Source organism: Scyliorhinus canicula, chromosome 25 (genome assembly GCF_902713615.1).
Source record: "Scyliorhinus canicula chromosome 25, sScyCan1.1, whole genome shotgun sequence".
Lineage (NCBI taxonomy): Eukaryota > Metazoa > Chordata > Chondrichthyes > Carcharhiniformes > Scyliorhinidae > Scyliorhinus > Scyliorhinus canicula.
The window spans coordinates 10048321-10073605 of NC_052170.1; the positions used below are offsets into that span (position 1 = coordinate 10048321).

The following is a 25285-nucleotide window of genomic DNA, read 5'->3' on the forward strand; positions in this document are numbered from 1 at the left end:
CCAACATTTCCCCAGTGAGAGTACCAGTCGGTGAATGCTTGTTTTCCTTTACGAGGGTCGGGAAATCATTTGCAAACGTTACAGTAGACAGCCTTGGAGGTTTGCAGAAAAAAAATCGATCAATTTCCAGTTTCCGCCATCGCATTTCACTTCACCTCAGAAAATGGGACGTATGAAGTTGTCTGGCCTGCTTTCGGCCTCCAGTCTCCGAACACTTTTTCAAGTTATCTAGTTTATTTATTGAGAAATATCCTACCATACCCAGCGGAACATATTTTGACCATAAGGCAATGTCTTCAGGGTAGGTTTCTTCCCTCGCAAGAAATATTGTGCAGTTCCGCTGCCATTTTAGATTCCACATTTTCAAGTTTCACCGGAATTCGGCAAGTCTAAGTCATCAGATAATTCACCCATGTCTTTGGTGGGAGAGGATGAATGTCCAGTTTGTGCACTGTTCAATACTTCAAACTTTTAAAAGTAGATTTACAAACTGTTTCTGGCCGAGGTTCGTCCCCTTGCCTTGTCTTCAGTTGTCTGCGTTTTCGGCTGCCAGATTGATAGCGTCGCTTCAGATTAACCGACCTTTCTTGAGTTTGATGAACATGAATTTGCTGAAAGGGCAGGATTTTCTTTCGCCATCCTCTGCCCTGGGGGTCGAGTCACTCCCACTTTCTCTGCTGCTTGACGCCAGACATCCCGAGACCCGATTGGCTGGCTGGCTCACTCACCACTTCCCTCGTGGCTTTTTTTTGCCAATTGGTCCGGCCAATCCTTGTTCGATCTCGGCCCCGGGTCACTGTCCGTGTGGAGTTTGCACATTCTCTCCGTGTCTGCGTGGGTTTCGCCCCCACAACCCAAAGATGTTCAGGTAAGGTGGATTGACCACGCTAAATTGGCCCTTCATTGGAAAAAAAGAAGTGGTCACTCTAAATTTTTTTTTAAAGTAAACAGAGGAGATATAGAACATACAGTGCAGAAGGAGGCCATTTGGCCCATCGCGTCTGCACCGACCCACTTAAGCCCTCACCTCCACCCTATCCCCTTAACGCAATAACCCTTCCTAACTTTTTTGGACATTAAGGGCAATTTAGCATGGCCAATCCACCTAACCTGCACATCTTTGGACTGTGGGAGGAAACCAGAGCACCCGGAGGAAACCCACGCAGACACGGGGAGAACGTGCAGACTCCGCACAGACAGTGTGCTAGCAGGGAATTGAACCTGGAACCCCGGCGCTGTGAAGCCACAGTGCTAACCACTGTGCTACCATGTCACCTTGGCCTTGACTCTCTCCCTCCGAGTCACCTCAGAGTTCTGTAGTGTTTCCTTGCTCTAAGGGGAATCGACCAATCAGAGTCTGATGTCGCTCGGCATTGACTGCTGATAGGCTCAACAAATACAAATGAGCCTATTTGATTGGTGTCCACAGACACTGGCTGGATCAGGGCTCCCCCATTTGTTGGGGCCTTCTGCCTAGGCATGGCCTCTTTCATTGTAAATCCACCTCTATTTGCTTCATTCATTGTTCTATCCCTCCTGCAACCTTCAGCCTGTTCGACCCACCAATCGCTATGTCTTTTGGACAATAATAAACTTGGCAAAGTGGAAAAGGGGACTTCAGCACATAATTTAGACTGACATTTGTGGAGGCGTGCTGCGCTGTCAGAGACGCCGTTTTCAACCCTTCATTAATTTTCTTCTTCATTTTCTAAATTTTAATCTCAGTTAATTGTAGTCAGCATTAGGAATATTAAAATCACTTTAAGCCATGGTTAAGGTGGATTTATTCAAATCGCCAAATAATATAACATACGATGGGGGAGGTGGTTATTTTGGGGGTGGGGGTTTGGTGGCTTGTAATTCAGATGGAATCAATAGATTGCAGGGAAGGTTAGATAGGTTAGGCCTGTTTGTTGGGGCTGCCATTTAATATGGACATATGGAGTTTGGAAAGTTGCAGGAGTCCGCCTGCAAAATGGTGAATGAAGAAGTCAACTTGGAGGAGAGTAAGCAATTTGTCACTAAAAGTGTGCACACCGTGTGAGATTCTAATAGGGGACGCAGCTGGAATTTTAAGCAAGAATCTGAATGGATAGTCTGGTTGACTGAGACTCTGTAAAGAAGGTAAAGAAGGCAAATGATATGTTGGCCTCCATAGCGAGAGGTTTTGAGTATAGAAGCAGGGATGTCTTGCTGCAACTATACAGGGCCTTGGTGAGGCCACACCTGGAGTATTGTGTGCAGTTCTGGTCCCCTTATCTGAGGAAGGATGTTCTTGCTCTAGAGGGAGTGCAGCGAAGGTTTACCAGGCTGATTCCTGGGATGGCGGGACTGACGTACGAGGAGATATTGAGTCGGTTAGGATCGTATTCAATGAAGTTCAAAAGAAAGAGGGGGATGTCATGGAAACCTATAAAATTCTAACGGGACTGGACAGGGTAGATGCAGGAAGGATGTTCCCGATGGTGGGTTTGTCCAGAACCAGGGGTCACAGTCTGAGAATACAGGCTCAGGAGAAACTTTCTTTCTCTCTCTGTTTCTCTCTCTTGCCTCCTTGCCTACAATGTACAGCCTCTTTGGGTTTTGTTGAAACAATCTTTGTGTGACTCTGACCACTGCTACTCAATATCTTCTTTCATCGGCTATGAGTCATAGAGTTTTACAGCACAGGGGGTGTGCTCTTGTGGGTTTGCGATGTGTTCTGACATCTGAGGAATGAAAGGACCAATGTTCCTTCTCCACTCTTTCTTGCCTTTTGGGCCTTCCGTCTCAGAGATCCCTGTGACTTTCTCAAGACCTGACTCCATCAGATGCGTGCACCACGCTGAAGAACTAAAAACTCTGGCACTTGCACACTTGTTTACATTTAGTTTGATTTCAGTCTTCCTGGTTCTCTCCGTGGCTTCATGTCGGCGATGGTCATGATCTCCTTCATTTACGTCAGAGGCCTGGATACCATCTGCTGTGCCAACTGCTCCTTTGCATCTCCCGTGTGCCTTGTCTACTTTCTGCTGGAATGCACCCCGGCTCACTTTAAGAACAAAAAGTAGATGCAGTCATTTGTCCTGTCCAATTGGTGTGTTGAACGTTGACAACAGCGAAGACTCCTCGTCAAGATTTATAGTCGAGCAACCGTTTCTGGAAATTAACCTGATGAAACCGTTTGCCCCTAGCAGTGCTGGTGCGACCCTCTTCCAGTGTTGGAATAGTTATTTTGCTTGATTAAACTCTTTGGAAATTAAGCAAGTTTTAGGGCAGCACGGTGGCACAGTGGTTAGCATTGTTGCCTATGGCGCCGAGGTCCCAGGTTCGAATCCCGGCCCTGGGTCACTGTCTGTGTGGAGTTTGTACATTCTCCCCGTGTCTGCGTGGGTTTCGTACCCCACAACCCAAAAAAGATGTGCAGGGTAGGTGGATTGGCCACGCTAAATTGCCCCTTAAATTGGAAAAAATAATTGGGTACACTAAATTTATTTTTTTTAAAAGCAAGTTCTGAGGTGTCCATTTGGCTTCTGTCTTATCGTAGTAGAATTCACTCAGTCTGTGGGCAGCACGGTGGCCTAGTGGTTAGCACAGCTGCCTCACGGCGCTGAGGTCCCAGGTTCGATCCCGGCTCTGGGTCACTGTCCGTGTGGAGTTTGCACATTCTCCCCGTGTCTGCATGGGTTTTGCCCCCACGACCCAAAAATGTGCAGAGTAGGTGGATTGGCCACGCTAAATTGCCCCTTAATTGGAAAAAATAATTGGGTAATCTAAATTTATTTTTAAAAAAGAATTCACTCAGTCTGTAGACCTCGTGGTTCTGGTGATCACCTTCTTTTCTCCCATCTGTTGGATCTCTCTTTCGAGATATACTTTCAGTTCTATTGGTCTTTTGCATTGAATTATTGGCCTCATTAGTCGGCCAATAGTGACGCGGTATTTAAAATCTTCAAAGTTTCCAACCATCTCATCAAAACCTGTTTCCACAGCGTGACGGTGGCGCAGGTCGGACTTTTGTGTGTTTCTGAAACAACTATTCCCTCATGGCTTGAGGGACATGGCACCACATCATGCATAGCCACACTGACACACACAAAGGCAAACTTTTAAAAAATAAGTTTAGAGTACCCAATTATTTCTTTTCCACTGCGCCACTGTGCCGCCTATCAAAACTGTCTGGGTACATTTGTACCAGATGTTTCTTGCTTCTGATTGGAGGGCATGTTTCAATGGGTGCATTACCTTCAACCCTCAATGCTGGCCTCATGGCTGTTTGAGCTGCTCGCAGAAAAATACTTTTCACTGTACCTCGGCACACGTGACAATAAACAAATCGAATCCAATGGCTTTTAGTGACATAGGCTGCAGCCCTTCACATGAATCAACCCCAGGTATAGCAAGATCATCTGCTTCAGTGATACAGCATACAGTTAATATTTTTTCCTCTTGTGCGTCCTTCCAATTAGGGCTGTTCCTCACTGACTGATCCCAGTTACCCTGTAGACCATGACGTTGCTGTGTTTCTGAGCACCTTGCTTTGGGCAACCATGTTCTTGCAAGTTTTCAGGAAAGATCTACTGGTGGAATCTGAGTGGGAAGATGCTACTCCGTGCTCTGGCATTAAGTTTTCGGTTCAGATTTACGGCTTGGGGCTTATTTCTCGCCCTCTTCCGGATCTTAAAGCTTGTGGGAATCCCTTTTCGCTGGGAACAGTCACATTATTTGTCCAGTTGTTTGGTTCCTATGCTTATTATGTCCAAATATATCGTTAACTTTCAGGGTCAGGACATTTTTGTTTTTACTTCTCGTTCGCCCAGTTGCTTTTGCTCTCATTTATCACCTTCTTTCTCTTTTTCAGCGATTGGGCTTTCCACAAGTTCTGCAATTTGATCCATATGCAGGATATTTCCTGCTGTTTAGAATTTCATGTGGTCATCCACAACTTTTACCCATCTTTCTGTCTGTCTGGCGTGCATTCATTGGCTGCTGTTTTGCTGGATGAACCCTGTTGCCTTTCCCTTGTTTGGGTGGTCAGCATCTACGTACTCATGGCTTCATTTACTCTGGCAGTATTTATGACCTGCGGTACTGTGAGCTTATCCTTTCTAGTTCATTCTTTTTGTAATTCTGGGTGTGCGCGGAGCCCCACATGAGCAGATCGAGCAGCCTTTCATCTGTGTCCTTCAGTTTACGTTTTCTGGCTGCCACGTTTCAACCTGGTTACGAACATGTCGACAGGCTCACCTGATTCCTGCCTCAGGCCTTGAACTTCATCTCAGTAGGGTTTGACTTTGGCTGGAGATAGGGGCCTATTTTTCAAATCTGTTTGTTTGGATTTCAGCTGTCGTCTCCACTCTGCTCCCCGGGGGTGGAGGGGAAACAAATTTCACCCCTTCCCGCCCTTTTTCTGCTTCACTAGTGCCCTTTAGGGAGTTACTGACTGTCAGTCCATTTGTTTGAATCTCTTAATTGCCTCTACGGCATCACTCTCACAAATTTCTACAGATGTGCGATAGAGAGCATCCTATCCGGCTGCATCACAGCCTGGGTATGGCAACTGCTCGGCCCAAGATCGCAAGAAACTGGTGAATTCAGCCCAATGCATCACACAAGCTTGCCACCCCCACATTGATTCTGTCTACACCTCCCGCTGCCTCAGGAAGGCAGACAGCATTATCAGAGACCCCTCCCACCCAGGCATTGCCCTCTTCCAGACCCTTCCATCAGGCAGAAGATACAGAAGTCTGATGACCCATACATCCAGACATAGGAACAGCTTCTTCCCCACAGCTACCAGACTCCTCAACGACTCTCCCTCGGACTGATCTGTTCCCTGTAAGAACACTATTCATGACGCCCTATGCTGCTCTTGCTCATGTATTTGCTTTGTTTGGCCCCTTGTTCCGCACTGTAACCAATCACTGTCTGTCGATGTACCATTTGTCAATGTTCTCTGTTGATTATTCTTTTTGCCTACTATGTACGTACTGTGCACGTTCCCTCGGCCGCAGAAAAATACTTTTCACTGTACCTCGGTACATGTCAAATGAAATGAAATGAAAATCGCTTATTGTCACGAGTAGGCTTCAATGAAGTTACTGTGAAAAGCCCCTAGTCGCCACATTCCGGCGCCTGTTCGGGGAGGCTGGTACGGGAATTGAACCGTGCTGCTGGCCTGCCTTGGTCTGCTTTAAAAGCCAGCGATTTAGCCCAGTGTGCTAAACCAGCCCCATGTGACAATAAATCAAATCAAATCAATTGATCTCACCAAACAAGGCTATGGGAAGTGCTGGAGAATAAGATTAGAATGCTGAGGTGGTTGTTTATGAGTGGTGCAGACACAATAGAACATAGAACATAGAACAGTACAGCACAGAACAGGCCCTTCGGCCCTCAATGTTGTGCCGAGCCATAATCACCCTACTCAAACCCACGTATCCACCCTATACCCGTAACCTAACAACCCCCCTTTAACCTTACTTTTATTAGGACACTACGGGCAATTTAGCATGGCCAATCCACCTAACCCGCACATCTTTGGACTGTGGGAGGAAACCGGAGCACCCGGAGGAAACCCACGCACACAGGGGGAGGACGTGCAGACTCCACACAGACAGTGACCCAGCCGGGAATCGAACCTGGGACCCTGGAGCTGTGAAGCAGTTATGCTAACCACCATGCTACCCTGCTGCCCCTGGGCCTCTATGACCCGCTGACTCAATTCACCATAGGCAGAAGCTGTGTGTTCAGTGCCGTGATAGGGGATATTTTGTTTCTCCATGATACCCTCAATTCTGCCCTTTCTTTCTAGCCCGAGTTTCGGGATGATTGAATTATGATTCAGTACTAAATTCACGTAAACCGTTTGGGTCTTTGCTCACAGACAATCCGCCACCAGCCCTTCCAGTTCCCATAAGTTAGAAATAATCGCACTTCAGGTCCAAAATGCTGGGGCTCCATTGTGTGTCCAGCCTGACTTGGAAACATAATTGCCGTTCCCTTTACTGTCCGTGGGTCAAAAGCCCGGAACAACCTCCTTAAAAGCATCATGGGCATTCCCACAAGAGGGGGACTGTGGAGGGTCAAGAAGGCAGCCCACCCCCACTTTATCACAGGCAATCAGGGATGGGCAATAGAGACCGGCCTAGCCAGCGATGCTCACATCCCATGAATGAATAATAAAGAAAAAATATATTTCTATCAGCTCCCCGCATGGCTGGAGAACTGATTTGCTGCTACCTGGCACATGACTGTCGTGCAGCAGCAATGGTGGCACCCCAGATGCACATTCCCATGACAATTAGTTCCTAGTTCTGTGAGTAATATAACAAGCCACTGGCCTCACCGGCTCAAGCTCAGGGAGTCGGGCTGTGAGGACCCAGCGACTCGCACCAGTAACATGAACTCCGCTCTCTAAGACCCCCTACTTGAAATGAAAATGAAATGAAAATCGCTTATTGTCACGAGTAGGCTTCAAATGAAGTGACTGTGAAAAGCCCCTAGTCGCCACATTTCGGCGCCTGTCCGGGGAGGCTGTTACGGGAATCGAACCGTGCTGCTGGCCTGCTTGGTCTGCTTTCAAAGCCAGCGATTTTGGGCCTCAGGGATATGATAAGGCCTGAGACAGGAAGCAGAGATCTACTTGAATCATACTGTGGATGGGAGTACCCAGTTACATGGAGAGATTGGGAAACCCTGGTATTAATCTCTTTAGAGCGAAGAAGGGAGGTTTAACAGAAGCGTTTAATATTATAAGTTGTTTTGATAAAACAACCAGGAATTGTTTCTACTGGTGACCCAGAGGGCGCACGTTTGAGATAACTGGGAAATGATGGAGTCTGGTAGCGTAGTACTAGTGCTACTAGTCTAGTAATGCAGATGGTTGAGTTCATGTACTGGAGGCTGAGTCCAGTGGTGTAGCGGTATTGTCACTAGGCATAGTAATCCACTGACCCAGCGTATTGCTATGTGGAGCTAGGTTCGAATCCCACCTTGGTAGAATTCGATACAAAAATCGGTTTGCCATTAAGTCATCGAAAAAAAAACCCCTATCAGCTCACCATTACCCTCCTGGGAGGGAAAGCTGTCAGCCTTACCTGGTCTGGCCTAGACGTGACTCCAGGCCCACAGCAAATGTGGTTGACTCGCAACTGCCACACTGTGCAAGGGCAATTAGGGATGGGCAACAAATGCAGGCTTTGTCAGAAGCACGCACATCCCAAAAACAAAAGAAGGAGCAGAGTTGGCAATGAGGGGACTGGTTGCACGCAACAGGGTTGGTGCGATTGGGAGTGTGCTGCCTGAAAGCATGGGGGGGGGGGGTTAGTAGATGCCGTCGTAATTTTCGAAGGGGAATCGTGAAGCTAAAAAAAAAACATTGCAGAGGTATGGGGGAAAGAGTGGTGGGTGGGGAGGGGGGCAGGAAGAATTGAACGGCTCTATCAAAAGAGCTGACATTGGCTCGGTGGGAGGAATAGCCTCCATCTGTGCTGTAAGATTCTACCAGCGCACAGCATTAGCAGCACAGCTCGGGATATTTGTGAGAGAGGAAAAGAATGTTGGAAAAATGCAAAGCACATGAAAAACGGTGCACCCTTACGCCTTTTGTGGAGGCGCCAAGGTGCCTTGGCTTTGCACTGGATGCAAAACACAGTGGGCCAAATGGCAATGTATTTAAATTGTTGCAATCAAATTCAGACGCAAGTGTAAACTCACTTTGAAAATGGCCGTGCTGATGGCCTCAATAATTTGCCAACTCCGATTTACCAACTGTTGCAGATATAAAGCCTGTAAATTCTCCCTTAAATTTGCCTTCCATCCTTCTGTTATTGACATAGAGCCAGGCACATGTTTTGCATGAAAACCTGACGGCCTGGCAGGCGGGGAGGTCAGTTATCCACGGCTTAGAGAATGGCACATGGTTGAGAGTATAACTTGGGTCCGTCGGCTCTATCTTTGTCATGGCCTCAGCTTAGTACCTGCAGCATTAATAATAATAGTCTTTATTAGTGTCACAAGCAGGCTTCCGTTAACACTGCAATTAAGTTACTGTGAAAATCCCCTAGTCGCCACATTCCGGCGCCTGTTCGGGTACACTGAGGGAAGAATTCAGAATGTCCAATTCACCTAACAAGCACGTCTTTCGGGACTGTGGGAGGAAACCGGAGCACCCGGAGGAAACCCACACAGACACGGAGAATGTGCAGACTCCGCACAGACAGTGACCCAAGCCGGGAATCGAACCCGGGTCCCCGGCGCTGTGAAGCACCAGTGCTAACCACTTGATACCACAGCCAATTTGATATCAATGTGCATAGAATAGGAGGTACTTGTCTTTCCCAAGGATGGCGTTGAAGCACGTAATCCAGTATATGATGTTGAACAGCTATGGTGATGTTACATTTCTTTTTGCGGAGAGAGAGCACTGTGGCTTCACCAGCCAACCCAACTCAAATTTTCTTTTAAATGTATTAGGAATTTGAAAGCCATTATAGATCTCAATCTACAGTGGTCCCAGCAAGAGGTTCTGACCTGTAGCCCAACAGCTGTCCCCTTCTGTGACTTGGCTGGCCAAGTTACTGCCACGTTTCCAAACACTCTTTGTTTCTCAAGATCGGACTTTAATCCAAGAAATATGCAGCTTCAGTTTGGAACGGATGTGGGCGGGAAATCCTCTATTCTGAGTGCATTTCTAACTCACGAGGATTCAAAATTCCCCTCCTTGTTTTCAAATCCCTCCATGGCCTCGCCACCCTTCCCCACCAATTCCACTCCCCCTCCCTATCTCACAGAATTGTTTTGGTGCCGAAGAAGCCATTCGGTGCATCGAGTCAGCACTGGCTCCCCGAAACGAACATCATTTTTGTTTTTATAAGTTTAGAGTACCCAATTAATTATTTCCAATTAAGGGGCAATTTAGCGTGGCCAATTCACCGTCCTGCACATTTTTGGGTTGTGGGGGCGAAATCCACGCAATCATTGGGAGAATGTGCAAACTCCACACAGACAGTGACCCAGAGCCGGGATCGAACCCGGGACCTCGACGCCGTGAGGCAACAATGCTAACCCACTGCGCCACCGTGCTGCCCTGAAACAAGCATCATGACTTAGTGCCATTCCCCTGCCTCTTCCCCCGAGCCCCTGCACATTGTTTCCATTCAGGTCTAGCTCAGTTGGCTGGACGGCTGATTCGTGGTGCGGAGCGGGGCCAAGAAGCGCGGGTTCGATTTCCCCGTACCGGCTGAGCTTATTCATGAAGGCCCTGCCTTCTCAACCTCGTCTGAGGTGTGGTGACTCTCAGGTTAAATGACTGCCATTCAGCTCCACCCCCCCCCCCCCTCCCCCGCCTCCCAAGTGGGGCAAGCAGTCTTTTGGGACAGTGGTGACTTTTGTTCATTGGGCGGCAAGGTAGCACAGTGGTTAGCACTGTCGCTTCATAACTCCAGGGTCCCAGGTTCGATTTCCGGCTTGGGTCACTGTCTGTGCGGAGTCTGCACGTTCTCCCCGTGGCTGCGTGGTTTTCCCCCGGGTGCTCCGGTTTCCTCCCGCAAGTCCAAAGACGTGCAGGTTGGCCGGATTGGCCACGTTAAATTGCCCTCAGTGTCCAAAGAGGTTGAGTGAGGTTGCTGCCGTTACGGGTATGGGGCGCAGGTGTGGGCTTTAAGTAGGGTGCTGTTTCCAAGCGCCGGTGCAGAATCGATGGACCGATTGGCCTCCTTCTGCACTGTAATTTCTATGTCCATGTCGATCTATTTCACATTGAAAATAATGCAAGCTGGAGGAGAAGTTAGGGTCTGTGTCAAAATCGCCACATATTAGGGAGTAGATGGATTGAGTTACAAGGTTAGGAATCTCCGATCATGGCTGCCCAGAGCATCAATACACTAAGAATCCTGAGTTCAGTTGACAGCCTGAATCTAACGACCAGCAGTTTTAGATGTGGACTCGCACTTTGAAAAGGAATGTTACAGCCCACCTTCAGCCACCTTGATGCCTGGAGACAAGGAGGATGGTCCTGGAGAGGACCTCTAACTCTTAGGTGGCCACAAGTTGCCTGCTTTGTGTACTGTGCAACCGTCTCCTTCCACCCCGTCCGATTCACTCCCCTTTGCTAAATGTGCAAACATGTCCTGGGGGTGCTGGTTCCTCTCACACATCTGCGCGCCGGTCACCCAATCCTGAGCCTAGGCACTGGCTGCCCATTAATTACTTTCCTGTGGGAAAATAAAGGCTTGCATTTATTTCGCACCTTTAGTGACCTCTGGACAACTCAAAACAATTTACAACTAAAGAAGTGCTGTTGAAAAGCTTAGTTGCTCTTGCAATGCAGGGAAACACTGTGGTCAATTTGTACATGGAAAGATCCCACCGACAGCACTGTGATGATGGCCAGATGACCTCTTGCCGATGTTGATATTATTATTGTCCAGGACTCTGACGAGAACTCCCTGGCTGTCCTTCGACAGCCAGGATGGCACGGTAGCACAGTGGTTATCACTGATGCTTCGCAGCTCCAGGGTCCCAGGTTCGATTCCCGGCTTGAGTCGCTGTCTGTGCAGAGTCTGCACGTTCTCCCCGTGTCTGCGTGGGTTTCCTCCAGGTGCTCCGGTTTCCTGTCCAAAGATGTGCAGGATAGGTGGACTGACTATGCTGAATTGCCCTTAGTGTCCAAAAAAGGTTAGGTGGGGTTACTGGGTTACAGGGATAGGGTGGAGAGGTGGGCTTAAGTAGGGTGCTCTTTCCGAGGGCCGGTGCAGACTCGGTGCAGAGGGTGTAGAGAAGATCGGCCAGAGTGGCTCCAGAGATGAGGGATTTTCGCGGCGAGGTTAGATTGGAGAAGCTGACGTTTTTCTCCCTGGAGTAGTGGAGATTATATCAGGGTGTTGGAGATCACAGCAGCTTTAGATAAGGCAGACTTGGAAAGGCTTTGTGATGAACTGACAGTGCAAGAACAAGCGGTCATGGGTTTTAATTTTTGGGAAAGAGTTAGAGAAGAAGATGTGAGGAAGAATTTTTTTTTAATGACCTGGAATTCGCCGTCTGAGAAAATGGTGAAAGCAGAGATGATGAATGATTTCAAAAGGAAAACGGATGCATGCGTGAGGGAAACAAGGATTGAGCGGGAGAATGGAAGTGATTGGGTTGCTCTACAGATAGTTTGTGCAGCCTTGATGAGTTGAATAGCCTTATTCTGTGCTGTAAAATTCTGTGACAGTGTGACTCCATCATAGTGGTTAGCACTGCTGCCTCACAGCTCCAGAACCTGGGTTCAATTCCGGCTTCGGGTGACTGTCTGTGCGGAGTCTGCACGTTCTCCCCGTGTCTGCGTGGGTTTCCTCCGGGTGCTCCGGTTTCCTCCCACAGTCCAAAGATGTGCAAAGGGTTAGGTGGAATTGGCCACGCTAAATTGTTCCTTTGTGTCCAAAAAGAAATGGTTAGGTGCGGTTACTAGGTTACGAGGATAGGGTGGAGGTGTGGGCTTAAGGAGGGTGCTCTTTGTGAGGGCCAGTGCAGACTCGATGGGCCGAATGGCCTCCTTCTGCACTGTAAGCCCTATGATTCTATGATATCCCCACAGGCCATGTACACTCAGGCAAGTTGGTCTATGTTAGGCAAGGAAGATTACATCAATGTCCTTGTCCTCATTGACAAAATAGTGTCTGAAATTGCTTGAACGCTGGGCAACAGCAGATGTAATGCATGTGGCAAACCAAGAACATATATAGGCAGCATGCTGCTGATGAAAAGTCAACAGCAATAGAGTAGGTGAAGAGAGAACTCATTGCACAACAGGTGCTTAAACAATGCTCAGATACAGGAAACCTTCCCCGTGCGATTGCCCTGTATCATCAGATGGAACAAAATCACAATGCTGATAGCAATGAAGGAGTTGAAAGAACAAACACCAATAATGATGAGCAATTAATTAGTGATGCAGAGAGTTGAGATCTCCAAAGCAATTTAATTGTTCAGCTATGTCATTAGAAATAGCAGCAGTAAAACCAAATCGGTCAATACCAACTTTTCCCCTCTCTCCCTCCTTTGGAAACAACAGCCTACTTTTATATAGAACCGTAGAAGCCCTACAGTGCAGAAGGAGAGCATTCGGCCCATCGAGTCCGTGCTGACCCTCTGAAAGAGCGCCCCAACTAGCCCCGCACCCCCCTCTCCCCAGTATCCTCACCTCTTTGGACACTAAAGGGCAGTTTTTCTTTTAAGCATGGCCCGTCCACCTAACCTGCACATCTTTGGAACGTGGGAGGAAACTGGAGCAGCCGGAGGGAACACACACAGACACGGGGAGAATATGCAAATTCCACACAGCGAATCACGTAAGGCAGGAATTGAACGTGGGTCCCTGGAGTGTGGAGTGTGAGGCAGCAGTGCTAACTATTGTGCCGCCCAGTCGTTCTATATGGACTCTTTAGTGTAGCAGTAGAACATACAGTGCAGAAGGAGGCCATTCGGCCCATCGAGTCTGCACCGACCCACTTAAGCCCTCACTTCCACCCTATCTCCATAATCCAATAACCACTCCTAAACTTTTTGGTCACTAAGGGCAATTTAGCATGGCCAATCCACCTAACCTGCATGTCTTTGGACTGTGGGAGGAAACCGGAGCACCCGGAGGAAACCCACCCAGACATGGGGAGAGCGTGCAGACTGCATACAGACAGTGACCCAGCGGGGAATTGAACCTGGGACCCTGGTGCTGTGAAGCCACAGTACTAGGCACTTGTGCTACTGTGCTGCCCGAGACACTTCAACAGGAGCCTTAGCAAACAGAATTGGACACCTTAGAACAGGTGGCAAAAAGCTTGGCCAATGATTGGAATGTTTGAAAACAGGGAATGAGCGAGAGAGACACAGAGGTTTACATACCTTAAAAAGTAGGCCACTCGGCCCCTCGAGCCCTGCTCCTCCGCCATTCAAAAAGTTCATGGCCGTTTTGATTGTAACCTCAACCCCACATTCCCGCGACCCCCGATAACCTTTCACTCCCTCGTTAATCAGGAATCTAACGAGCTCTGCCTTCAAAATATTCAAAGATGGGCGGCACGGTGGCGCAGTGGTTAGCACTGCTGCCTCACGGCGCCGAGGACCCGGGTTCGACCCCAGCCCCGGGTCACCGTCCGTGTGGAGTTTGCACATTCTCCCCGTGTTTGTGTCGGTTTTGCCCCCACAACCCAAAGATGTGCAGGGGAGGTGGATTGGCCACGCTAAATTGCCCCTTAATTGGAAAAGTTTAAAATAAACAAGAAAAAAAATATTCAAAGGCTCTGCTTCCGCCACCTTTTGAGGAAGAGAGTTCCAGATCCTCAGCCCCCTCTGATAGGAAACGATTACTCCTCATCTCTGACCTTTAAGGAGCGACCCCTGATTTTCAACAGTGAGCCCCTCGTTGTCGATTCTCCCACAAGAGGATACATCTCGTGGGGTGGAAATTCCACAGCCTAGGCAGCAGACGTTGAAATCAGTGCACGAGAGATCAAAATTGGCGGCGAGTTGAGATCTGGAGCATTGGGAAGGTTGAGACCAATGGTTGGATTTGAAAACAGGGCTGAGGATTAGGAGCCACTGTCGCTCAGTGAGCCCAACAGTGGTGAATGAACAGGGTTGGTGCGGGTTGGGACACGGGTTTTATCCCAATAAGCAGCACTGTGCCCAGTGTGCGCCAGTGTGTACCCAATGTTAACCAGCCTCACAGTGGCACTGGACAATCACAGGTCATACCTGCAAAGAATTTGGAGCGCCTGGAGTGGTAGCGAAACAGCACGGTAGCATTGTGGATAGCACAATCGCTTCACAGCTCCAGGGTCCCAGGTTCGATTCCGGCTTGGGTCACTGTCTGTGCGGAGTCTGCACATCCTCCCCGTGTGTGCGTGGGTTTCCTCCGGGTGCTCCGGTTTCCTCCCACAGTCACAAAGATGTGCAGGTTAGGTGGATTGGCCGTGATAAATTGCCCTTGGTGTCCAAAATTGCCCTTAGTGTTGGGTGGGGTTACTGGGTTGTGGGGATAGGGTGGAGGTGTTGACCTTGGGTAGGGTGCTCTTTCCAAGAGCCGGTGCAGACTCGATGGGCCGAATGGCCTCCTTCTGCACTGTAAATTCTATGAAGAGGATGTATCTGTAATAGAATACATGCTCGTCAGAGTACCATTAAAAAAAAATCAACTATAAAGCATTAACATTGCTTCGCTCTCCCATCTGCTTCAGATCTTTCTGAGTGCTTCCATTTCAATGGGAAGTGCTGCAGGTCTCATTGTGGGTTTCAAAACCTGAGGGTGTGCAGCAGCTTTTAATGAACACAGTGGCCCGAATGCTGAACCATTCCGGACTTTGTCGTTGTCATTTTCAGGAGTGCAAATCCCTCTTCCAGTCAGGCCCAGCGTCTCAGTTAGGCCTCCCTCGTTCCCCAGTGGCCACAACAATGGTTGGAAGAAAACCGTGCGTTTCAGGAATTGGCAAATGCCGGAGAGAATTTAAAAATGTTTTTTTAAAAAAAGGTTCCAATGAGAGGAATGCTCCCTCCGATTCTTCCCAATTGCCTGAGTCTCGCACGGTTCGCGACTGTAAGTTTTTTTTAACAGCAACCTTTCTGTCGAGTGTTCGGAGGGTGGGTGGTGGGGGGGGGGGGGGGGGGGGGGGGGGGGGGGTGGAGCTACTTCAGCCCATTGATTTTGGCTGAAGGCAGGATCGGGTTCAGCACGGCTCTCCTTCCATGTTTAAACAACCCCGTCGACACGCACTATCTAGTCTTGCACTTGAAGGACTGACAGCTTTGCTATCATCTGCTGAAAACGTGGGACTGCGTCCTGCCAGATTTTTAGGAAAGGGGTTCAGCTCAGAATGGGGTGGTCGGGAGGTGGGGGGGTGAGGGGGGAGGAGAGAGGACGGAAACGCCGTTTCCCATATCCCGGCAAAGTCACAGCAAAGATGAAAAGATTGAATAAGATTTTCAGAAAATTGGCATTTAAAACTGTTTGCCCATGGTGTATAGGAGTGCAGTGAGATTATACGCTGCCCCCAATACTTTATAATTAAGTGGGAGGTGAACTCATGCACAGGGAGTTGCAATGTTGCTGTTTGGTAATATTAATGGACATGTTAGTGCGGTTGTTGAAATTCCTTTGCTATTTTGATGAAGCTGTTTTTTTGGTACAGCTGAATGGCTTGTGAGGCCATGTTAAGAGCCACTCACATTGCTGTGGATTTGCAGCCCCCCCACGTAGGCCATACTGGGTAAGGATCTCGAGGTGGGAACCACATGGGTCCTGAGTGATGGTTGACTCAATCGACGATAGCTACCATGGTCACAGTTGCAGTTTATTTTTTTTAAATAAATTTAGAGTACCCAATTCTTTTTTTTTTCCAATTAAGGGGCAATTTAGCGCGGCCAATCCACTTGCCCTGCACATCTTTTTGGGCTGTGTGGGGGTGAGACCCACGCAGGCACGGGGAGAATGTGCAAACTCCACACGGACAGTGACCCAGGGCCGGGATTCGAACCTGGGTCTTTAGCGCCGTGAGGCAGCAGTGCTAACCGCTGCGCCGCCGTGCCGCCCTGTCACCGTTGCAGTTTATCTCAGTTGGCTGGACGGCTGGTTTGTGACGTAGAGCAAGCCCAACAGCGTGGGTTCAATCCCCGTACCGGCTGAAGGTATTCATGAAGACTTCTCAACCTTGCCCCTCGCCTGAGATGTGGCGATCCTCTCATCACCAGCCAACTCTCCCCCTTCAAAGGGGAAAAGGACCTATGGTCATCTGGGACTATGGCGACGTTACTGTGGCTAGCTTTGAACTCCAGACTTATTCATTAAAATTCAACCCGTTTTCCCAGAACATTAGCCTGGGCCTGTCGATTGCATTGCCATGATGCCACCCTGTTGGACCCTAGTCATGCACCATACCACCTGGAGAAATGAATGGATGGAGGCGGCAGAAGTGTAGGCATTACCCCCCGGGAAGCAGAGGGAGAGAGGGAGCAATGAAAGATCTAAGGGTGCTTCACCACGGCATGCTGTCACTAACTCCCTTATTCAATGGTCCTGTCAGATGCCAGAGAGGAAGATCAGCTGACCAGTGAGCCCCAATGAGTTTGAAATTCGCCTGTGTGTTGGTTTTAGTGGACTGCGGAGGTGAGGGATTCCTGGCTGTCTCATTCATCTTCAGCCTTTCGAGGTAACTGGGTTGTATTGGAGCACTGCTGAGGGGAATGAATGAAGCAGGGTGATGATCACACAAAAAAAACAGCACAGGGGAAATGAAATGCCCATAAAAATAAGAGCAAAAAACTCTCAAAAGGAGCAGAATACAGTGGCTCAGGTGTAACGTGTCATTTTTGTGAGATGATCGTTTGATGTTCTTGTTTAACATGCAGTGACCTGGCATTACAACCAAAGGGATCCCGAAGAGTTCCTTTCGTAAGTGTGAGTGTGAGAGGGGGTGGAGATAGTTGGTTGGCGTTGAGTTTAACAAGTGAGCACTGTTCCCTTAAGTTTGTACCTGGCAGCGAGGGAGTGGTGCATTGAAAAGGGCCAACTTCAAAGTGGTCCGCCAGTCAAAAAGGCCGGCTCGTCAGTTTCAGAGGCAGGAAAAGTCTAGAGTGTCAGGGTGGCGACGTGTGTGAAACAGCCACCCCCCCCCCCCCCCCCCCCCACCCACCCACACACACCGAGATTCCCAGTGACCACATCCTCTGTTGTGCAGGTACCCCCACACAATCTCCCCTCTCCCCCCCCCCCCCCCCCACACACACACAGAGTGACTCTCCAGGCAGGTTTAGTGAAGGAGTGGGGGGCGGGATAGGGGGGGGGGGGGGGTGGCAAATAAAATAGTGGCAAAGATTCCCACGCCATTGGGCTCACTGTACTTCTCTCATCTGCTTAATATTTTGGAACTGGGGCGATTTAACATAGAGAATCTCAGCATTGATTATTTTTTAAAAAAATCACAGCTCTAGCCCAAGCAGTGAAATTTGGTGTCCTGGCTTCTAATTGCATGGGAGGATCAGAATGGGGAGGGGGGTTTGAGTGTGTGTGTGTGTGGGGGGGGGGGGGGGGGGGGGGGGTTGAGCGTATGTGTGTGTGTGGGGGGGGGGGGGGGTTGAAGGTCGTTAAGCAAGCTGACAGAGCGACTGGGTATCTGCAAAGGTCCCCTTTGCCCAGGGAGCAGGCTGCTAAAAATGTGTTGAAGTTGCAAAAAGGGGAAGTCCTTGTCCAATCTCCCTGTCCCCTGCACACACCCCTCCCTCTCTCTCTCTCACTCTCCACACCCCCCCCCCCCACCCCCTCCTTCCCTCCTCCAGTAATGCTGCCCCTGATTGACTGGCACAGGGTACCAGCTGATTGGCAGCTCGGCGGTGGAATGGGAGGCAGGCGGCAGACGTGACTCGCACAAGAGAGAAGGGGGGGGGGGGGGGGGGGGGGTTGGAGAGAGAGAGAGAGAGGGCGATTTAGCAACAAGACACACACACACAAAACCGAAGTGGGATTTGTAGCTCTTTGCAGGAGAAACTGACAGCTTCCTAAACCTTCCCAGGGCAAAGGCAACGACCATGAATTTGAACCCACGGTGGGGTTCAACCCCCCCACCCCCCCCCCCCCCCCAGCACATCAAAAAAATAAACCCTGGAGACAGATCTCCAGCCTGGCCTTCCTTCACAGAATTCCAAATGTACGTTTACGTAACAGTTGCTGTAGCGTTTTTCACTAAAGAAATATGTAGAGGGGGGGGGGGGGGGGGGGGGGGGGGGGGGGCCTGGAGGCTGGGCCAGATTTCCGGATTAAAGTTTAATCCCCCCCCTCCCAAAAAAAGTGGAAATATTGTTTCTTTAAAAGTGTGAGCGACTTGCTCACACTCCCCCCTTCCAAAAAACAAACAATTGGGGACAAACATTGAGCAGATTCGCGGTTCTGCCTCCCCCCCCCCCCCCCCGCTTTCTCTTCCCACCATATTAAAAAGCGGGAGAGGCTTTTTTTGGGGAAGGGGGGTGGGTGAGAACTTGGGTAAAACAAGTACAGTGCGAGAGATTAAAAAAAAGTTTGGACCGGAATGCTTAAGTTTTCTTCTTTTTCTGGTGGAGTTGAAACTTTTGTTGAAAAAAGACGGAGTCCATTTCTGCTGTCGTTTGGCCAGAGAGAGGGAGGGAGAGAGAGTGAGTGAGTGGGGGAAGGAGAGAGAGGGAGTGAGGGAAGGAGAGAGAGGGAGTGAGGGAGGGAGAGAGCAAGTGAGGGAGAGAGGGATGGAGAGAGGGAGTGAGTGAGGGAGGGAGGGATGGAGAGAGGGAGTGAGCGAGGGAGGGAGAGAGGGAGGGAGGGAGAGAGGGAGGGAGTATGGGTGTGAGAGAGAGGGAGTGAGGGAGGGAGGGAGAGAGAGATGGAGAGAGGGAGTGAGCGAGGGAGGGAGAGAGGGAGGGAGAGAGAGGGAGTGAAGGAGGGAGTATGGGTGTGAGAGAGAGGGAGGGGGCGAGAGGGAGGGAGATGGAGCGAGAGAGGGAGGGAGAGAGTGAGTGAGGGTGGGAGGGAGGGAGAGAGAGGGTGTGAGGGAGGGAGGGAGTGAAGGAGGGAGAGAGGGAGGGAGAGAGAGAGTGAGGAAGGGTGAGGGAGAGAGAGAGAGGGTGAGTGAGGGAGCGAGAGAGAGCGAGGGAGGGAGAGGGAGGGGAAGGGAGTGAGGGTGGGAGAGAGAGGGAGAGAGAGGGAAGGAGAGAGGGAGGGAGGGAGAGAGAGAGAGGGCGGGAGGGAGAGGGGTGAGAGGTAGGGAGAGAGAGAGTGAGAGAGGATGGGAGGTGGAGAGAGAGGGAGGGGGAGAGAGAGGGAGGGAGAGAGAGGGGACGGGAGGGAGAGAGAGGGAGGGAGAGAGAGGGAGGGAGAGGAGAGAGAAAGGGAGAGAGGAGGAGGAGGGAGAGAGAGAGGGAGGGAAGGAGGGAGAGAGGGAGGGAGGGGAGAGGGAGAGGAGGGAGAGATAGAGGGAGGGAGGGAGAGATGAGGGAGGGAGGGAGAGAGGGAGGGAGGGAGAGAAGGAGGGAGGGTGAGATAGAGGGAGGGAGGGAGGGAGAGAGGAGGGAGAGATAGAGGGAGGGAGGGAGAGATAGAGTGAGCGAGGGAGGAGGGAGAGGGGGAGGGAGAGAGGGAGAGATAGGGAGTGAGGGAGGGAGTATGGGTGTGAGAGAGAGGGAGGGAGAGAGAGGGAGGGAGAGGGAGCGAGAGAGGGAGGGAGAGAGTGAGCGAGGGTGGGAGGGAGGGAGAGAGGGTGGGAGGGAGTGAAGGAGGGAGAGGGAGGGAGAGAGGAAGGTAGAGGGAGAGAGAGAGGGTGAGTGAGGGAGCGAGAGAGAGTGAGGGAGGGAGAGGGAGGGGAAGGGAGTGAGGATGGGAGATAGAGGGAAGGAGAGAGGGAGGGAGAGAGAGAGGGCGGGAGGGAGAGGGGTGAGAAGTAGGGAGAGAGAGAGAGGGAGAGAGGATGGGAGGTGGAGAGAGGGAGGGAGAGAGAGGGAGGGAGAGAGAGGGGACGGGAGGGAGAGAGAGGGAGGGAGAGTGAGGGAGGGCGAGGAGAGAGAAAGGGAGAGAGGGGGAGGAGGGATAGAGAGAGAGGGAGGGAAGGAGAGAGAGAGGGGGTGGAGGGAGTGAGGGAGAGAGGAGGGAGAGATAGAGTGAGCGAGGGAGGAGGGAGAGGGGGAGGGAGTGAGGGAGGGAGGGACGGAGGGAGAGAGGAGGAAGGGAGAGAGGGACGGAGGGAGAGAGGGAGGGAGGGAGAGAAGGAGGGAGGGTGAGATAGAGGGGGGAGGGAGAGATAGAGGGAGGGAGGGAGAGGGAGGGAAGGAGAGAGAGAGGGAGTGGAGGGAGTGAGGGAGAGATAGAGTGAGCGAGGGAGGAGGGAGGGAGAGAGGGACGGAGGGAGAGAGGAAGGAGGGAGAGAGGGAGAGGAGGGAGGGTGCACTGGGGGAATCCAGCTCCAATTTTTTGAAATCGAGGAAATGTTTTTTTCTCTCTTTGACTGAGGGAGGGAGAGAGGGAAGGAAGGAGGGTGGGAAAGAGGGTGGGAAGGAAGGAGGGAGGGAAGGAGGGAGGGAGGGAAGGAAGGAAGGAGGAAAGGAAGGAGGGAAGGAGGAGGGGGATTGCTGGAGCGCTGATGACTTCCACAAGAGAGAGCGAATCGTCACAGAGAACCGGCTGTGTCACTGCCTCTCTCTCTCTCTCACACACACACACACAGAGAGAAGCTTCTGTTTTGCAAGCATCTGATCTCTTTCAGCGATCTTTGCAAAGTTTGACAAGTCGAACGCCTTCCTTTCGCTGGTGTTCCTTCACTGGACATTTTTCTAAAACCCCCCCCTCCTCCTCCCTCCCAAGTCAACATTTGCGATGTCAGTTTTATTACGTCACGTGTAGCTGACCCCCCCTCCCTCCCTCCCGCCTTCAAAAAAAAACAAGGAGAGAGAGAAAGTTTCTGACAACAGTCCTTGCTGTGGATTTCCTCCCCTCCTGTGTGTGCGTGTGTGTCTGAGAATCCACAGCGTGTACAGTGCAGCCTGTGTATTTTTCCCCCTCTCTCTCTCTCTCTCTCCCTCCTCCACTCTTGCACACACTCACACACACCAACGTTGTGTCAACTTTCGCTTTCAGAACTCCAAGGCCGAGTTTACAGTTCAACATGGAAAATAGAACGCAGCCCGGAGTGTGAAATCCTCACAAGTCAGAGTGATTCTTCGCCGTAATAACTATGTACTCCCCGCTCTGCCTGACTCAGGTAATAATGTCCATTGGCTCGTCTGGGTTTTGTTTGGGTTTTTTTTTGGTGTTGGGGGGGGGGGGGGGGGGGGGGTGAAATTGAATGCAAAATGTATTGTTTTGCTGTTGTTGCTCTCTCCTCCCCTCCCCTCTGTCCCTCTCCCTCTCTCCTCACAGCCCCCTTCCTTTCCTGGTTGTGTGTGTGTGTGTGTGTGCGTTTTCGCATTTCTGTCTCTCTCTCTCTCTGGAAAGGATATCCATGGCATCAGTCCAGACTTTTCTCTCTCTATTCCGCACATGGCTGTCATCCACAGAAAATGGCGGTTCCCCCAAATTTATATAAATGCATCACTAATTTGGAATTAACAAGCCTCGGCAGAATGGAGAGAGGGACGGGCGGATTTGGCCGAATTGTTGTTGATTTTTTTGCAGTCGATTGTTGATTTCTAAAATGGTTGTTGCAGAAATGCTAAGCTTGTTTGCCCGCACAGAGTTCTATTTGCAATTTCACATGAGCTGTGCGCGTTATCTGTATGTTGTCTGTTAATTGTGGCGTTGTTTGATCTGTTTAATTTTTTTTGGGGGGGGGGGGGGTGTATGGGGGGGGGGGGGGGGTTGGAGTGTGGGTAAACATGAGCTGGCGACTCTTTCTTGTTAGTCTCTCTGTTCTTTGCGACCAGTGTCTCTCTCTCTCTCTGTGTGCAGCAGTGAGAACTTGTGCAAAAAGTTCCACTAACTTTTTTAACAACAACAAAAAAAATACGATCAGACAAATCCGCTTTGGATCCGGCCAGTTATAACGGAATTAATTCCAGAAATGTCCCCCCCCCCCACCCCCGTGAAATACCGAGCCACCCTTTTGACTTTGCTCCTGCCCCTGTGCAAATGTGGCGATTTGGGAATGTTTTGAAGGACATTATCCATGCTGGTGGAGATGCTGAGCATTTGATTGAATGGTAGAAAGAAGGACGCTATTTATAATGCAAGTATATGACAGACATAGATATCTCTGGGATTTCCTGGCAAATGCCTTTTCGGTGTGGAGCGAATTGTTTTATTTTTCACGGTGGGTGAGATCAACATTTTAAAAAATACCACCCAATCCATTTAGAATTGAGGCGGCACTGCTTGTTTGAAGTGAGGCAGCGTCTGGTCAATGCTGCATGGTTGGACATTCCAGGTGCTACTGTCCCCGTCTCTGCGGCTGGGGAAATAATTGGCAGCTTAAAGGGGTGAAATGCAGCTCTGGGAGAGTGAGGGAGGAGGGGGGGGGTTGTGTGGGAAATAACACCCCGATTCCTTTGCATCCGCTTGCATTTTGCTTGTGGGCTACAGAATTGAAACTTGCTTCCTTTCCTAATGACCAGCACGGGCAGTGGGGAACCTAATGCACCCCCTCCCCCCCAGAATGATAAACTTTTTATTTTATTTTTTAAAAAAAGATAATGACACCGTGCACCTCAGATATTCATTTGACTGTCAGAATTAGTTCCCGAACCTCTTGTTTTCGAACGAAGCATGAGAGAAGGGCGGGTGTCCTAAAACAAGGCGTATGGATGTATTAATCCACTTGTTTAATTAAACTCGTTCCTGTAACATGCCAAACACAGGCCGAATATGCTTAGAGCAACCCCTGTGATTTATTTTGACATTCTTAATTCAATCTGTAACCCTTAATTCCAAAATGTTTTGCAATATATTTTAAAAAAATAACAGAAAAACCAGAGAGGTGATATTTTAATTTCCATTCATCTCATTTCCACTGGCCAACCATCCATTAGCTATGGTGCGTGCTTAAAAATATAAAAAAGGTACAAAGACACCATGCCTTGCCAAAAAAAAGTGTGCAGATGGAGCTTGTTAGAATACTGTTTATATTTTTCGACGCTGTGTTTTCCAAATTACCCACCAGAGAAAGGAGAAACAGAAATAGGGAGGCGATTTCTCCTTGTTTTGTCAATTGCCCTAATAGGGAACGCGTTCAAAAAACAAAAGTAAAATAAACCTTCAGGAATAAGGAACGGGGGCGGGTGAACACCTGTGTCCTAGCAGACTGTTATCTGAAATCTGCTCCGTCTTCTGTGAGGAGTTCAGACGGAGGAGGTGAGGGCAAATTGTGATAAATTGACATTTTGAAAATAAAATCGCGTTCTCCTGAACCTTTTGTTCAATGCACGCAAGGCCGTGCAGATTTTATTATTTAAGGGTGGTGGGGGGGGGGGGGGGGGGGGAAGAAAAAAAATTACATACTCTTGTTAAAAAATGTCAAGTGTTTTGAACATTGTCACCAAGACTTTGTTCCTGGTTTAATCCATATCCAGGCCTTTGGCTCTGTAGCTTCACCCAGTGGCGATTAATTCGCCCCACTGGGGCAGAAAAAGAAAATATGAATTAATAACGCGATGGTTAGATGTGACTATTTTTTTTTTAAAAAGTGCTAGGCATGAGGGGCCGGCCTGAATTCTGAATTCCTCCCTTGACGCGAGTCCTTATCAGTCCCTCCATTCAGGAATATTTGGACCAGGATAGCGTGGGTCTGCGAGAGCACTCACAGCAGATTAACTCGTCCCGTGCTGGATTTGATAGCTCGCCCTCGAAACCCGGGAGAAAATGTTGAAAAAGGGGGGGTTAGCACCGTGTTGCGCTGGGGAATGTCACTCGACTCAAGTGATGTTGCCCCCAACGTGTTGTTGTGTTTTGTTTTTGCATTTTGTCATAAACCAGAGGATTGGAACTTGTGCAGTATTGCAATGATGTAGCCCCAATCCACGAGCAGTTTTATATATTTGCCCCTAATCCTCACCCCCCACCCCTCCTCCCCCCGGTCCTGTCCCTACCTCCTTCCCACTCTCAGCCCACACCAACTCCTAACTCTGTTACTAACCACTCAATTTTGTCTGCGCTGGTCTGCTCTGCCCAAGATGACTTTTTTTTTTTAAACATGAGGTGGTGGTGGTGGGGAGGGCAAATAAAACCTCAATTTCCCCGATGTACCTGTTATCTGGACCATGCCCCCCCCCCCCCTCCCCACACACACAGCGCCGGGATTCCCCAGCTCGCGCTATCCGACTAGGTCGGGCTTCACAGACAAGTTTGAAGGGGTAGTGGGAGAGAGAGAGCGATTATTCGAGCGCACAGCAGAGAAGCCGAATGACGAGCAGAAGTGGGACCCCCGACCCTCCTTTGTTGTTACCCCCTCGGCGAGACCCAGGGGTGAATGTCAAGCCCCCTTCCCTCTTGTCTACCAGCCTGGCCCCCTGCTCCTGGGTCCCTCAGCGGGGGATGGGGACGTGGGAGAACTCTGAGCTATCCGGGGAACCTTTTTTGGTTGTCATTTTCTGCTTGACATTCCGCTGGAAACAACATCACTTCACTGTACAAAAATCCCAAATTAGTTTTTAAAAAAATATATATGTTCAGTAGAGCAACATCATCCCAAATATTGATGCGCGTTATGTTGGGGCTAAACAACGCTTTTTGTTGTCAAGCTTCTGAGTATTATCCAAGAAGCTACCTACAGATTAATAAACGTGAGATATTATTCGAAACAGCGTCCATTTAGCCATTGCTATTACATGC

General features: G+C 49.8%; 1 protein-coding gene across 4 annotated transcripts in view; it reads left to right on the forward strand.

The window, feature by feature from the left end:
- nfixb (nuclear factor I/Xb) overlaps positions 1 to 25285 on the forward strand; it is a 417830-nt gene that overhangs the window by 16376 nt on the left and 376169 nt on the right. For 3 of the 4 annotated variants that reach the window (XM_038784617.1, XM_038784615.1, XM_038784616.1), the window contains one exon: positions 21602 to 21725. In XM_038784617.1, the coding sequence (XP_038640545.1) occupies positions 21699 to 21725 (27 nt within the window). In that variant the 5' untranslated portion in view covers positions 21602 to 21698. Of the gene's footprint in view, positions 1 to 21175; positions 21726 to 25285 lie in introns of those variants that run through there. The other variant, XM_038784619.1, reaches the window with a different exon arrangement.